The following is a 16,477-nucleotide window of genomic DNA, read 5'->3' on the forward strand; positions in this document are numbered from 1 at the left end:
AAAAGAGGCTTGAGGGCCGGCCCGGTGGCTTAGGCGGTTAGAGCTCCATGCTCCTAACTCCGAAGGCTGTCGGTTCGATTCCCACATGGGCCAGTGGGCTCTCAACCACAACATTGCTGGTTCGACTCCCGCAAGGGATGGTGGGCTGCGCCCCCTGCAACTAGCAATGGCAACTGGACCTGGAGCTGAGCTGCACCCTCCACAACTAAGACTGAAAGGACAACAACTTGAAGCTGAACGGCACCCTCCACAACTAAGATTGAAAGGACAACAACTCGACTTGGAAAAAAGTCCTGGAAGTACACACTGTTCACCAATAAAGTCCTGTTCCCCTTCCCCCATAAAATCTTTAAAAAAAAAAAAAAAAAGAGGCTTGATAAGTGCTTCTGTGTAAGAGCTTGCCCTCTCTTGTTGCTGGGAAAACTTCCACTACCATGTGAACAAATATGGGCAGCTTTCCAGAGGATGAAACCCCGTGGAGAGAGGCCTCAACCACCCCAGTCATCTCAGCTGGACCCCCAGACATGTGAATGAAACCATTCTAGAGTATCCAGCCTCAGCCAGAAGATCTACCTAGCCAACCCACAGAATCATGAAAAATAATAAATGTTTGTTGTGTTAAGTCAGTAAGTTTTGGAATGGTTTGCTATATTCCTCAGAGGACAATTAACTCTAACCAGGCAGTCTGAAGATGTTTCACAACACAGATGTTCCTTCCCTCACCCTTACTCTTTTGGGAGGATTTGTACTTAATCAGCCATCAAAGGTTTGAACTAAAAAACGAAAGCTGAATTGAGGATGTAATGTAAAGCAATGGCCATGGAGGTATTTGAGGGCAGTGGAGTCTTCCTCGGGCCCCTGAAACAGCCCAACAAAGGTGATTCAGGATTCCCAGTTATGTGTTCTCGAAGACTGATGTGCCTTTCCCATAGAGCACTTCATAATTATATTGGGGTGATTACTTTACAGTATCTAGACTAAACCACCAGCTACTAGACTGTAAGCTTCACGAAGGCAAAGACTGTGTCTGATTTTCCACTGATTGTATCCTGGCACATACTAGACACGAATTTGTTGAATGAATAAATTTGAGTGTTGCCTACTTCACATAAGGGATCCAGGCCTTCAAAAGCATCCCTTAACAGTATTTGTATCTCATGGGCCTGTCTCTTACACACACTCCCAGCACTGGCTGCTGTTTGATTCACCAGCTGTGGCAGGTAATCAATCAAAGGTAGGTTTGGGGTGGGGAGTCTAAAATCGATGAGATCCCAGGATACTGGTTGCTGTAATTCCTTCCCTTTATTCCAAACTGCTGGCAAACAAACATTCCTCAAGACACTCTAGGAAACTGGATACCCAAACTAGGAATTCCGGGGCAGGACCAGTGATGTGAGTGAGACAGCTCAGTTTGGAGGGTGTTCATATCATTCTGTGGAAGACACAATGCAAGTGTGAAATAATGTCGCAACTGAGGTTATTTAATTAACTCTGAGAATCCTTGAGAGCATGTCACCATCATCACCCCACGTACCATTCATCCGAGAAACAATCTGAAGAGGAAATTTGAAAGCGCATGAGTCAGACAGAAGCGAGTTCAAATAATCCTAGTGGGTGACTTAGGCATGTTAACTTTTACCAGGCTACGTTTTCTTGCCTGACAAATGAGGATAATAATATCTTAGAAACACACTTCCATTAGCCTGTAGGTACCTTGCAGGCAGGGATCATTTGTTTTCATCTATATTTAGCTAATATGTGATAGTGCCAAGACCATCATAGATATAGAATAGGTGAATGTCTTCCCAGAGGTGATCCAAGACCTAGTCCCAAGTCCATCACAAATGCCCTCTCAGAGTGTCCTTGGGAAATTTCCTCCGTCTCTCTGGACCTCAACCTTCCTTTTTGTAAAACAAGGAGCCTGGACAAGATTTTCTCTAAGCTCCTTTCCAGATCTAATAATCGACGAGTCTGTGACCACTCAGTACACTCTACCCCATTGTGGTTTCTAGAAGTTAATAATGCTACAGACTGAGGAGACAATAATAAGTCACGAATCACTTTGTATTTACAGATACACATGCATTTAAGACAGATTCTATAAATAGCTACAATACTGTATTGCACTTTTGGCCTACTTTTGCCTCTTTAGAGGTCAAGAGTTGTTTTGTGTGTGTGTGTGTGTGTGTGTTTTTTAATCTTTTATTTGGATTGTTAAACAAGATGAAAACCAGGACAAGTTGCCACTAACACATATTATGCAGCTTGAACCTCAGTGGCTAACTGCACTATTACTGTGATTGATGAACATTTCACTGCAATCAGCTGGAAGCTGCACTTGGCAGAAACGAGGTCACAGAGTGGGGCTGGGGAATTGCCATCTAACAAGCAGGTCTGTTTGTCACCAGTAGAAGAGTTTGCTACTATTACATTTAACTCTTGATTCCTTCTGTTATAAAGGTGCTTGCTCCTTTTAACCGACCCCTGAGTTCTAAAGAATTTGACAGTTGCTTTTTGTGGTTTTTTTTTTTTTTAATTCTTAATCTTTGCCTGGATACTAAGTAGGTGAGAAAAGATTATTTGATATATGTACTAAAATACCCAGGGGTCATGAGGAACTCAGTCTAAAACACTAACAGTAGGGTTTTATTGGATGTTCCAGAAAAATAGTAATAATCCCTGTCTTGTATGGGATTTTACAGTGTAAAAAGCACAGCCAGAATCACTGCCGCATGAAGGGACCACTTTCTTCCATGGTCAGAGAAGCTGATTAAGTCACTTCCCCAAAACACCCCATTGCTAGAACAGGGAGGCTGCTCAAAGCACAGCCTGAGAGCTAGGTGAGAATTGCCTGACAGACGCAGGTACAGGGAAAGCCAGTGCTTGCGCCTGAGAAGCACTGGGCATTTTTTGTTCAGGCCCATGGGACCTGGTTGCCTAAGAGACTGATTGACGGCTTTCTAGAAGTGTTAGACATCCATCACCTCAGATTAGTCTGAATCGTTGAACAATCTGTTAACAGATTAGGGACATAAATGTTTTCTCTAGTAGAATTGAAATCTGATGGCTTTGGGATTGAATCTGAACATAGCTCTAACACTTGCTAGCTGTGTGACCTTGCGAAGTCTCTTAACCTCTTTGGATCATAGTTTATCTATTAGAAATGTAGTATAGAATGTGGTGAAGAGCACAGACCTTGGAGCCTACTGCCTGGGCTTGAACCCATTTTCTATTATTTACTCATGGTATGACTTTAGGCAAACTAGAGAATCTCTTTGTACCTTAGTTTCCTCATCTTTAAATGAGGTTGATTATAGTGCCTCCCTCACAAAGATGTTGGGAGAATAACAGTAAATACAAGTAAAGTGCTTGGAACAATCCTTAGTACAGAATAAGCATGACATCAGTGTTAGCTATAATGACATTGGGGTGATAATTCTCACCTGTAGGGTTTATTTTGCAGATCAACTGCAATGACGAAGATGAAAAAAAGAGTATCAGAGTTATTAGTGCCAGAAGGGACCTTTAAGATTACCCATATAACCCCCCAACATTTTATAAGTGGGAAATCAAGACTTAGAAATGGGGAGTAACTAGTTCAGAGTCACGCTGGATGTAAGGAAAGAGTCCAGGTCTCCTGATTCTAAGACCAAAGTTCCATCCTCTGCAATGCATCAGAGAAAGCAACATCTCCATAGGACTGATTCTGAAGAGCTCCTTTTATGTAGTCCATTGGACCTGTTGCTAGTTAATGCACTTTCCTAGGACAATGAGCTGCACTTGAAATGGAGAGAAAACTTGGGATGTTCTTCCCCCTCCCCCACTGACTTTTGAGGAGGTATGTTAGTACATGGGGAAGCTGGGGATTCAGGCCAGGGCTGGGAGGAAAGATTTTCAAGAATTATCACTAGTTCCATGTCATTATTTCAGCTAAAAAAATCCCAAACACTTGCTGTGTCCATACAAGCTAGAATCATGGCCTAATCCATTCAGTTTGTTTAACAGGGGTTTTCATTTTTTGTTTTGTTTTTTCAGGTATTTCATTAAGCAGCTTCCACCAGGAGTGGTTTCACATCTGCTTTTTGGTAGAAATTAAGGTTTTACTCCCAGGAGAATGAGGTTGGGATCGGGACATCTGAGTTTAGCTTTCCCAATTTTGTCAAGGTCATGCCCTTTGCTTAGGTTTATTCTGTTTTGAATCACATGTTCCAGTTGGACTATTCAGGAGTGATTGAAAGATGGGGTGGGAGAAAAGGCAGGATAGGGAGAAGACCCTATAAAGAATGGCACATGAAATTAGAACTGTTTGACTTAGAATGACTTAGAAACAGGGCTGATCCCAAGGATCACAATTTCTGTTCTCCAGTCCTCTGAGGGTGTCAGAGGGCAGAGGGAGCAGAGTTTGTGAGGTCTCTGGCAGCAGAGCCAGTATAAATGGAGTGAAAAAATGAAGATTTCTAGGAGGCAGGTTTCAGCTTAAAGGAAGAAAAACTTTGATTATGAGAGATGCCCAAAGATGGTGTGGACAGTGAGCTCCCATCCCTAGAAGGTGTGCTCTAGAGGAAGAGATTTGGTTGTGAGGCCTGACTGCCACTTGTTAGAAATAGGAAGATTGGAACTAGTCAGAGTAGATAAAATTTGGAATCCGACCCCACTCAAATTTTCAGATTCTGGGAGTCTAAGAACTAGTGACCAATTTCATAAAGTTACCATGGTTAAGATCCAGCTGGAAAGCAGCAAAATCAGAAATTCAGGTTGTTTCTTTATCTTGCCTGTGTTTCTCTTTTCTTCCTTGAGCTCCCTCACTGGCTCTTTCATATAGAAGGAAAATTTGACATTTTGCAGGGAATCATCTTTTTCTTTTAAGTGTGTTTCTGACTCAGCCTTTGCTCCCTCAGCATCATTAGAGATTCTGACCTCTCTGGAGATTAGCTCTGGCCTGTCACCACAGCAACTGCCCAGGCCTGTGGGCATCCGTGACAACAGGCACAGGGCTTTTAGAGCTTGACTTGCAGGGAGAGGAAGCCCCCTAGGGACCCTGGTATGAAACAAGGTGTTTTGTGTGGGGAGGTTTGCTTTAATTGGATTAGTCGTGCAGGTGGGCCTCACTTTACACAGCTGGCCAGGCCTGAAAAGTGTGTGTGTGTGTGTGTGTGTGTGTGTGTGTGTGTGTGTCAAATTTTGAAAAATGAAGGAAATCTTATTTCAAAGGTGGGAAAAAAATTCAGTTTCCAAGTCCCTGTAGTGAATCCCTTTTATAAAATGGAGTCTTCTTTTGTAAAGTGAATCTCCACCCACGTTGTGACCTGACTTTTAGTCTAGTGCTGAGTGTCTGTAAGTGGAGCCATCTGCAGAGAACCCCAGGGGCATGATTCCACCTCCACTGCAGGCAATGAACGGCAGCAAGTCAGCTGGCTCGGGGCTGGGGTGGACAGTGTAACTGGGGAAGCAGAGTGGGTGTAGGGCCACAATGAGGGGACAGCAGGAGGCTGGGCCTTGCTTAACAGGAGCAGTTCTGCTGCAGCAGCGGCGGGGTGTCTGACAGACGGGTGTTCTTGGAGGAGCCCAGCACAGAGGGGTCCGTGTCCAGTGAATCAGACATCTTGTCACAAATGGCATCCACCAGGCACTCAAAGGCCTGCCTCACACTGATGTTCTCCTTGGCACTGGCTTCAAAGAAGTCAAACCCTGAGGAGAGAAGAGAGGTAGATACAGGTAAGGCTTTCCCCTTCCTTTTCGTGTCTCCTGGCCAGAACACTCTGGATTCATACAGCCAGTACTCAGGAGTGAAGCAAGGAGGCCTAAGGGCAGAGGATTCTGCCTCCAGGAGATGGTACAGGGCAGTGATTACCTAACTGGCTTCAGAGTTGGATTGATCCTGGCTCTACCACTAGCCAGCTGTGTAACCCCCAGGAAGTCCCCTATTCTCTTTATGAACCAATGCCCTGATTTATCAATAGCAGTAATTTTACCTATCTCATAGAATTACTTCAAGGACTAATGCATGTAAAGTACATAGCCCTGTGCCTGGCACAGAGGGGGGTCATTTGTATATTTTCTGATAGAGTGAATACTTCAATATGTGTGCTCAGTACTTCGCAGTTTCCAAAGCACTTATCACATCCATTATGTCATTTGATCCTCCTGTCAGGCCTGGGGGAAGGAGTGTCCAGGCAGACCCTCCCCATTTCACTAAAGGCAGACACTGTGGATTAGAGAAATAAACTGACTTGTCCAAGATAAGTGGAGGCACCAGTATCAGAAGCCCACGCTGTAGCCTTTTAACCAGAGTTGTTTTTCCTTCTCTTTCCCTTGCTTCCCACTCACCCCAGCCTGGCCAGCTCTAGTTTGGGCTCTGGGAGGCACCCCAAGGCCCATACTGAATAAACAAAGCTCTGTTTGCCCTTTCTACTCACAGACACACTGGCTTATCTCCACTAAATGGGCTTCCTTCTCCCTGAATTCCCCTAGAATTCCCCTGTATCTCTTCCTCCCGCAATAAAAGGCCCAGGGAAAACTGCACGTAAAGCATGGGACATTCTTGTCTGTTTTGTACCTTGAGATCCTTAACAGCATTTTCTGTGACAATGACTAGAACTTGTTTGTCCCAGGAGACATAAGAAAGGTCCTCCTGATTCAGACAAAGTGGCTGCTTCCCAACTGAAGAATCTTGGCCAGGTTGGTGGCAGCCCTTAGAAGCATAAGCCACTTTCTCTCTCACTTCCTTGGCCCAGCATACTCCCTCCTCTTTTGTCTGTTCACCTTCCTCTTTCCCTTCCTTCTGAGTCTATCTTTATTTTTCCTCAAAAGCTTCTTTCTTCCCTTTTTTTCACTTTAGCTCCTTTTTTTCCCCTTATGTTCCTTACACTCTCTCCTTGGGATCCCTAATATTTATTGAGCACCTACTATATGCCAGACTCCATGCAAGGAGCTTTAGAAATATCATCTTGCTTAATCCTCACAGCAGCCTATTGGGTAAATATAATCTTCTCCAACTTACAAATGAGAAAATGAAGACTCCAAGAGATTATATAACTCACACAAGCTCACGTGGCTGTGTTAGTGTTAATTGGGTTTAGATCTGGGTTTGTCTGCCTCCCAAGTCCATATGCAGCCTAGACTCCCATTTCTTCTTCTTTCTCCCTTTTATTTACCTCCCCTCTCCTCCCGCCCCGATTATATCTTTTTCTTCCTTTACAATTATCTTTGGCCTCTTTTGCTTTCATCTGACTACCACAGTGTCTGAAACTGGACAAGTCACTTCATCTTTCTGAATCACTTAACCTCTCTGAGTCTCAGACTCCCCATTTGTCCAATAGGAATAATAACAGTGTCTTCCAGCTGAGAGCGGTTGGGAGGATTGAGTGAGGTGATGGATAAAGTGCTGTACAAAAGTTGCCTGTTGTGAGTTTCTTTCTGCTCCTCTTTCATGTGCTCCTCTCACCTTCCTCTTTTTCTTTCTCCCTCTTTTTTCATCTTCTCCCACAAAGGAGGGGGTTATCTTTCCTCCTCCCCCTATCCCACTGATCACAAAGAGGGCTGAAACCCCCAGGTACAAACAAGGCTCTTCTTCCCCTGGCCATTCCAGCTTAAAGACATTCACAGCTCCTGCCGGCCCACCTCCAGTTGACAGCTTTTCCTGTGGCCCATTTCCTGACCTGAGAAAAAGGCAAGCTGCAGAAGTGCCTGCTAATTGCAGACGTGTGATGAAGAAGGAGGCAGCTGCTGGCTCATTATCCTCAAGCTGTAAAAACCTAATCAGCTTCAGAGACCCTTCAGCATATAGCTTTTCCTTAATGAATATCATAAAAATTGACTGTCTGGCCTTTGGCTGGCTTATTATAAGTGACAGTGTTGGGGGACGAGGGCTGTTACTTGTCTAGGAAAGGTGCAAACAGGTAAAGAAATAAATAGGCTTAAGCCATCACTTTAGATGAAGATCAAGGCCAGGGCATAAATGCCTCCTGAGGAACTGGCACTGAGGGGAGTATATGCCACATTGTGCAGGCAGGCCGTGGGAAGAGGTCTAGGAGTCACAGAGTCTGCATTTGAATATAGTCTCTGTCAGCTACCAGCTGTGTGACCATACGCAAGTTGTCTAACCTCTCTCAGCCTGTTCCCTCATCTATACGAGAAGAATGGGGTGAATATTACCTACCTCATAAGGCAGTATTGAGAATTAAATGCACAGAAGTATGTGATGTGATTGGCATGTGGAATACATGGCAATCCCCTTTCCCTTATGTCCCTAGCTCACCTGAGTCCCAGCTTCCTTGCCCCTGCATTGTCTCCCAGGACCTTTGGGGAAACCCTCATTTTCTTCATCATTCACTGTCAGTCAATAAGTCAGGTCTTTACTGAACACTGACTTTGTGCCAGGTCTGGTGTTGGGTGCCAGGGACAAAGGAAGACCAAATCTAACTGTGGAGAAAAGACATACTAATCAGTGTCAATCCCTCAGATGTGCAGAGTCCTTTCAAGTTCACACAGTTTTAAAACAAACTTGTGAGCAGGCTGGGGTGAGTCAAGGGTTATCACCTGTAATTTACAGATAGGGAAACCGAGGCTCAGAGATGGGGCACAAGCCAGGGCTCAATCCCTTATGTTCCCTCGTCCTGCTCTCAGCTGAAACACTGACAACACACTATAACATTTCTAACCCAGGTAAAGCAAACCAGAGGCTATGCAGGAGTGCAGTGGAGGGAGAGAATGGCAGGGGAGGAGAGGGAGAGGACGCTTCCAGAAGGTAGTGGGATGGGAGCCTTTAAGGCCAGAACCGAGCAAAGCTCTTCCCCTAACTTCTCATTCTTCAGCTCTCAGCTTAGCTAGGGCCTCTTCATTCTCCTCTGTGCTTCCTTCTGCCATGACACATGTTACCCTGCAAGGAGAAGTCCATTTGACAGGGAGCTCCCCGAGCAGGGACCATGTCATCCATCTCAGCCCCTGCACCAGCTGAAGTGGGTGCTTGGTGAGTGCGGGTTGAATGAACAGATGAATGAAGGAAGTTGGAATGAGCATGGAGGATGTGGTTGAGGGGACAGTGGGGGTCATAAGAACTGAGCTCAACAAGCATGGCAGATCCCGTGCTGTGCGCTGGGGACGCTGAGGGGAATCAGACAGTTGCTACCCTTGAGGAACTTCTCGTCTAGTGCAGGAGAGATATAGTGACAATATTATAGTGGTAAACGCTGGAATGGTGGGAAGCCAGGGCATTGTCAGGGCACAAAGGAGGCACGTAAATGAGGCTGGGGGCCAGGGAAGGTTTCTTGGAGAAGCTGACTCCTCAGACGCTATCAGCTAGACAGAGGCATGTGATTGTGAGTGTATGTGTGAGCTCATGCATGTGCACACGCCATGCAGGGGAAGCAGTCTGTGCACAGATAATGGGCAGAAAAACAGCCTTGGTATATGCTAGAATGATCGTAGCAATTTGTTATCATTAGAGCAAAAAGCTCAATGTGGGGAGAGGTGAGGTAGTAGGTGGCCACACAAGGAGAACTTACATGTCGTGCCGAGGACATGTCTTCACTGTCGCCTCAAAGCTACCCAAGGCATGAGAACTGTGAGGGAAGTAACCAGCTCATGGGTCTCTTTTGCTAGCAGAACAACTTCAGATGCACACTGCCCCTCTCCCCCCACTGAAATGACTGTCCGTCTCCTGGAAGAGTCTTCATTAGTAGGCCCAGATAGTAACCTTTTCCTCAGGTTCATTAGTAAGAATTCTCAGGAGCTGAGAATCTAGTGAGGTCAGGAAGATGATAACCAATTATTCAGACTAGCCCCCTAGTCCTTTCCTCCCTCTAATTGGTTTTAGAACAATGGGGTTTCTGCTGTCTTTAATAGGGCCCAACTCTTAACTCAATCTGACATGATTCCTTCCACCCCAAAATGATTGTATTTACCCATCCAGCCCAAAGGCAGCTGTCAGAGACCCATAGACTGTGTCCACACTGCCTGCTTCTGAATTTGACCTCAGTCTTCTATTCAGAAACTTGCGGAGGGAGGTTGAGGGACAGGGTGAAAAAGGTGAAGGGATTAAGAAGTACAATTGGTAGTTACAAAATAGTCATGGGGATGTAAAGTAAAGCATAGGGAATATAGTCAGTGATATGGTCATAACTATGTATAGTGCCAGGTGGGTACTGGACTCATCAGGGGGATTACTTCTTAAATTACATAAATGTCTAACCACTATGCTGCACACCTAAAGGTAATGTAAAATAATATTGAATGTCAACTGTAATTGAAAAATTTAAAAAAGGGAGGGAAAGTGAAGGGAAATAAGAGGTCCAAATTTCCAGGTATAAAACAAACAAGTCATGGGATGTAACATACAGCATGGGGAATATAGTCAATAATATTGTGATAGAGTGGTACGGGGTCAGATGGGTGCTGCACTTATCATGGTGATCACTTCTTTAGGTGTATAAATGTTGAATAACTATGGTGTACACCTGATACTAATATAATATTGTATGTTAGATATATATATATATATACATATGTGTGTATATATATGTATACACACACACACACACACACACACACACACACACACACACACACACACACACATATATATTTAATCTTAAAAAAACAAACAAAAACCCCAAACTTACAACCAGCTAAATTCGCCTCTTCTCATCCCGACACTGGCCCAGAACATTACCCCTTCACTTATATATCCAAATCTCTCTCTGTCTTGCTCTGTTACCTCCCCATCTCCATGTGTCAATCTTCAACTCATGCCCCTCTGGTCACTGATGATTCTGACAAGAGACTCGCTGTCTTCTTTCCACCCAGGGTTGTTATTCTCAGGAACTTTGGGTTTCATGTGGACAATCCATCCAACACCCTGGACTCTTAATTTATTGACCATCTCATTTCCAGAGACCTTCTCTTCCATTTTGCTTCAGCTATGCCCCTGTCCTTACCCATTGAGCTATTTTGACTTGCATTTGTGCACTGGAACTGAAAGAGGTCTATTAATGCAGCATCCAGACTCACTGGCTTAACACTCATGACCCTGCATGGCGTGGCCTCTGTCTGCTTTTCAGCCTCATCTTCCTGGCTCACACCATGCTCCAGAAACGTCACCACTTTCTCATTTGGTACCTTTGCTCATGCTCCCCAGCTCTTTCTAATCATCTTCATCCCTCAGCTGTGGCATCACTGACTCCAGAGAGCCTTCTCTTTCTCTTCCCACCCCATCTCCACCACTCAGAACATACAATGTACCTCTCCCCTGTACTCCCATGGTACCTTACATGATTGTTTCAGTCAAACCCAACAGGAAAGTGGGAATCTTAATATTTAATCCAAAGGGAATTGGTTATAGAGGTGATAGAAGAACTAAGAGCCAAATAAAATAGTGAGGAAACCCAAAGATTATCGAGAGCAAAAAACCAAATCAAAACAAAACAAAAACTATTGCGGGGCCAAAGAAAGCTAGAACCAAGGGAGCAGGAGTCAGAGAAGAGGAGCAGCCTCCACTGGAGGAGCTGGCTAAGGGGGGTTAGGGGTGCATATGTAGGTTTCTCCCTTTTCCCCACCTCCAACCACTTGCCAGTGTTTCTCCTTGGCTAACCGAGTCAGAAGCCACTGTCACAGGAGCCTGGGAAACACAGCCTGCAAAGGTCAACACCCCAGAGAGGGTTGCAGGAGAGAGACAGAGCGGGTGAAGAATGAAGCAAACAGGCTAAGGACTGGCACACATTTACCCAAAGGATACTGAAATGATCTCTCTTCCAATTTACTTCCCTGGTCAATGAGGATTTTGAGTGTGGGGAACTCATTCACCTCTGTGTCCCCAGGATCCATCATATGTTCAATGATTGTGGCAGATTATTCACTGCCCTACCTGTAGAGGACTCTATATCCCTACAGATTTCCGAGTGGCTTGTAGTGCCTCCTTGTGGGAGGAATATATCTCCCCATTTCATCAACACCAGATTCGATCATGTGACTTGCTTTGGCCAATGAATGTGGACCTTGCAAATCTTGCCAGAAGCTTTAGGAGTGTTTGTGTGGGTTAGCCATCCCTGATTGGATCCCAGAGTAAGAAGACACATGGAACAGTGCAGCTGACTTGTAGTGGCAGGCAATGTAAGTGAAAAACAAACAAACAACTTAATTATCTAAGCTTCTGACTCAGGCTATGTGTTACCACAACATCATCTAAAGAAATCTCACTAATGTGGTGATTGAGGGTGGAAATTGAAGAGAAAGTATGGCAGGCTTTTGGGAAAACACCATAGGATGATATAATGGGAGCGCTAGGATTTTGAGTCCAAAGGCTGAGTTTGAGTAATGGGTCTACCACCTACTACTACCTAAAAAGGTTACATAATCTTTAAATGAAAAAATAAAGACACAGAAGTGTGGCACAGCTCATTGTGTGCAAGAAACACGTTTCTTCAGTATAATGGAGCCGATGAGAATGCAACCTTCTAGGCTAGTAGTGAGAGTGGGGATCACAAGAGAATTGTGAAAGCACGTTGGGAACGATAAGTCAGTGCACCAAAGTTAGGTATTATCAGTGCCAACTAGGTCTTTGTTTCTCTGTAACCAGGCTCTGTGATGCAAGGTTTCAATTGTTCATCCCAATCCAAAAGAACATTTATCAAGCACCTAAACTAAGCAAGGCAATGTATGAGGGTCTGTGTGGTGTGTGGAGTGATGAGTGGGAAATAGTGTGAATTTCCATCACCACAATCAATTTGAGAATATTTCAGCAACTCAAAAAGAAACCCCATACCCACTGGCTATTGTCCTCTAATCTCCTCATTCCCCTTAGCCCTGAGCTAACCTACTTTCTCTCTACATATATTTGCTTATTTTCGACAGTTCAAATAAATGGAATCATATAATGGTTTTTTTGTGATTAGTCTTCATATGAAATACTCTCCTCCACCCCAGCCCTGCGTACTCTAAATTCTTTTCTTTTTTAATAAAGTCTTTTTTTTAATTAAAGCTAGTTTGACTTGGGATTTTATCAGTTGCCATAACAAGTCCTAACTCAAGCAGAACTTCTCACAATTTTTTACAGCTTTATCGAGATATAATTCACATACCATAAAATTCACCCCAGTTATGCCAATTAAAATTATATATTTATTTGTATAATTATTTGTTTAATGTCTCGTTCCCCATTAGTTCCATGACAGTAAGGATCACAGCAGTTTTGTTCACTGTTATATCCCAAGTGCCAAAACAGAACCTGGCTCAGAGTGCTCAATAAATATTTTTCAATGAATAAGTGAATAAATGTATACATGAATGAATATCTTCCCTGTTCTGGGTGCTTGGGATAATGAAACAGATTAGACGTAACCCTGGCTGCTCTCAAGGTCTAGCAAGAGAAATAGATATATGAAGTAGAAAAGTTCTGGTAAGCAATAGCGGAAAACTCAGGAAGCTGTGCAGGACAGAGATGCCCTTGACCTGCCCAAATCTGACCAAGTCGTTAAGGCCCTCTTCAAGTGCCTCCCTAACCCCCAAACTAAGAATTAATCTCGTTTCCATCTACATTCCTACATAAATTTCGTAGATCTATCCTGACGCCACCACTTCCTAACTGCATAAATATGAGCAAGTGATTTAACCTCTCTGAACTTCATTTTTCAGAGTATTGGACGTGATCTATAGTACCTACCCTGAAGGGTTATGGTGAGAATTAAACGAGATAAGTAATGCAAAGCATTTCATACAAGGCTTGGTCACTATATATCACCCATTATTACCATATTTGCTCTATATTGAGGTTAAGTAGTTAGGAGCACAGGTTCTGGAGCCAGACTACTTGGGTTCAAATTCTGACTCTACCTACTAGCTGTGTGGCCTAAGCAAGTTACTCAACTTCTCTGTGCCTCAGTTTTCTCATCTGTTAAAAAACAACAACGTGGAGATAAGAAAAGTACATGTCTCAGAGGATCCCAGATGGATTAAATTAAGTGAGTAATGCTTTAAAACACTTATAAAAATATAAAAATATAAATATAAAAATTATAAAAATATAAAAATAGTGCATGGCACATGGTAAACACCTAATAAATATTTAACCAACTCACTTTTTAAAAATCTCAGTCATAAGGGCGGGGCATGAGGCTGCAATTTTTACTAATAGAAAACTATCTCACCTTTTTAAAACTTAGTCTTGTTTAACTCTAAGGGCTTGACATGCTAACTATATTTTTTTCCAGTATGCATCAAAAACACACATAAAATCATCTTTCACACCTACAGTAGCACAGTCTCTTTCTTGGGAAACACTACTCCAGGCTCACACAGTCCCGTGATTCATGGTTTCCTGCACACAACGTGTTATTTCTTGCCTTTGTCAGTATTATTCCCACTGCTGAGAATGTCCTTGCCTTTCTTCCTCACTAGGCTGCTACTGGTCATCAAGACTCAGCTTGGGCATCATGTTCTCTGACTCCAAGTGAAGTAGGTGCCTCCTCTGTGCTCACACAAGTCCTGGCACATCCCGCTATGACAACACTGATCATGGGGGTGTCAGGGTTTCTGTCCGTCACGCGGGAATGCATCTTAGTTCACAGTGCAGTACCTGGCCTAGAGCAGCTGCTCAGGAAGTCTTAACTGGATTGAAGTAAAATGAAGTAGCCAAATACTTAACATAATAAAAATTTAATCAAAACGTATCTTTGCAGTGTCTACTCAGTGACAGGCCATATGCTAGGCACTGTGGGTACAAAGATAAGATTCATTGGCTGTCTTCACGGAGCTTTTGGGAAACGGACAAGAAGACAAGTGCACCAAGTACAATGGATGCTGTGCCCATGGTGTGTATGGTGTACATTAAGTGAGGGCACATAGGAAGGCGCTCTCCGGGGGCCAGGAAAGGCTTCTCAGAAGGTATGAGCTTGCGCTGTTTTGGAAGCTGAGTGGGGGTTCACTGGCTGGGTGAGGGTAAAGGATGGGGCAAAGAAGAGAGCATTCCAAACAGATGGGACAGAGTCGGTCCAGGGAGGGTGCTGGGAATCTTCCTGGTAGCACAGGTTGAAGACATAAAGAGATAGCCTGAGGTCATCCAGGTGTGGGCTTCCCCACGTGCTTATTGTTCTGTGAACCGCAGAGGCGTGGAGGCACTTTCTGGACCCTAAGAACGATCCAAGATGACTCCACCTCCCTATTTATTAAGCTCCTACAGTTCACTAATTTCTATTCCAGATCACACTGAGGATTAGGGAAGGGAGAAAGAAGTAGAGGACACGCCCCTACACACACACACACACACACACACGCATACTTGTAATACACATAATACAAATATATATGAGCAGGTACCATCCCTTCATTCTTGCATATAGGCACTCAGTAAATATTTGTGGATGTAAAAAAGAATCCAAATATATACAACACACAATTCACATATATATTATATATAGTTTACCCACCTACCAGCCCAAATATCTGTACTTCAGAAACTGTCAGAGAGTGTCACTTTAAACTCCCCAGTCCTGAAAACTTACAACTCGTAGGTTGTGAGAAATACTTAGGGAGACTGGCTAAATGCTAAGCAGTACATCCATTCTTATAGAAGATTTCTCTAAGGCACTCTTACATTGGACCCCAATACAGAAGAGAAAAGAAAAAGCTGCTATTTTAAGCAAATGTAGGCAGGAGTCCCGCTGTGAGGCCACCGAGACACACCTAAGGCACCTGGATCTCACGGAGGAAAAGGATCAAGATGTTTTAACCTTGGAAAAGGTCAGAGCATTACTGAGCTGCAGACGTAAACCACACCGTTTCCTTCCTTCATACAATTACTTTTGTTGTGAGTTGTGTTTTGGTGAGGAAGCATCAGTTTACATTGAGAAAAACTGTAAGACACAGCCTATGGTGTTCAGTGTGGTGGCTGCTGTGTGGATGTTTGATATTAAGGACATTGCCACACGCAGCACATAGAGTGTGCTCTACAGTAGCCTATGAAGAGCAGTGCTTCTCTGGAATAACGGGATTGTTTTTATCTTAAGGACCACCTCTGAACCATGTAACTGACTATATTTCCCTCTTTGCAATGGTTGCTAGGAATCTCAAAGCCAATATTTTGGCCCAATTCTTGCACATGCCCAAGAATTTACAATATACACAGGGGTGCCAAAAAAACGTATACACATAACTTGTATTCATCTTTTGTTATTGGTATATATTCAGTATTACAATTTTAATACAGTTTTTTCCTCTCTTAAAACGTGTATATATTTTTTGGTACCTTCTGTATATATGTATCTCACTCTTGGCTTCCTCTTAATTTCCTTCTACCTTTGTCTTCCCGATGCTTCAATTTTCTCACTTATTTAGTTTTTTATTGATAAACTATGATGATTTTTATAAGATACCTCAAATCCTTTGTGGAAGGAGCTGGTAAAAAAAGAGTTCATAAACTTAAGTTTTAGTTATACATTCAATGTCACAAAATATACAAGTATCATAAATAATCGGTTAGCACAAAGCC

General features: G+C 43.5%; 1 protein-coding gene across 1 annotated transcript in view; it reads right to left on the reverse strand.

Moving 5' to 3' along the window:
- Positions 1-278: 278 nt before the first annotated feature.
- RAB3B (RAB3B, member RAS oncogene family) overlaps positions 279-16,477 on the reverse strand; it is a 60,704-nt gene continuing 44,505 nt past the window's right edge. Inside the window, exon 5 of the mRNA XM_033115476.1 lies at positions 279-5,688. Coding sequence (XP_032971367.1) covers positions 5,501-5,688 — 188 coding nt within the window. The 3' untranslated portion in view covers positions 279-5,500. The remainder of the gene's footprint in view (positions 5,689-16,477) is intronic.

This window comes from Rhinolophus ferrumequinum, chromosome 9 (assembly GCF_004115265.2).
Source record: "Rhinolophus ferrumequinum isolate MPI-CBG mRhiFer1 chromosome 9, mRhiFer1_v1.p, whole genome shotgun sequence".
Lineage (NCBI taxonomy): Eukaryota > Metazoa > Chordata > Mammalia > Chiroptera > Rhinolophidae > Rhinolophus > Rhinolophus ferrumequinum.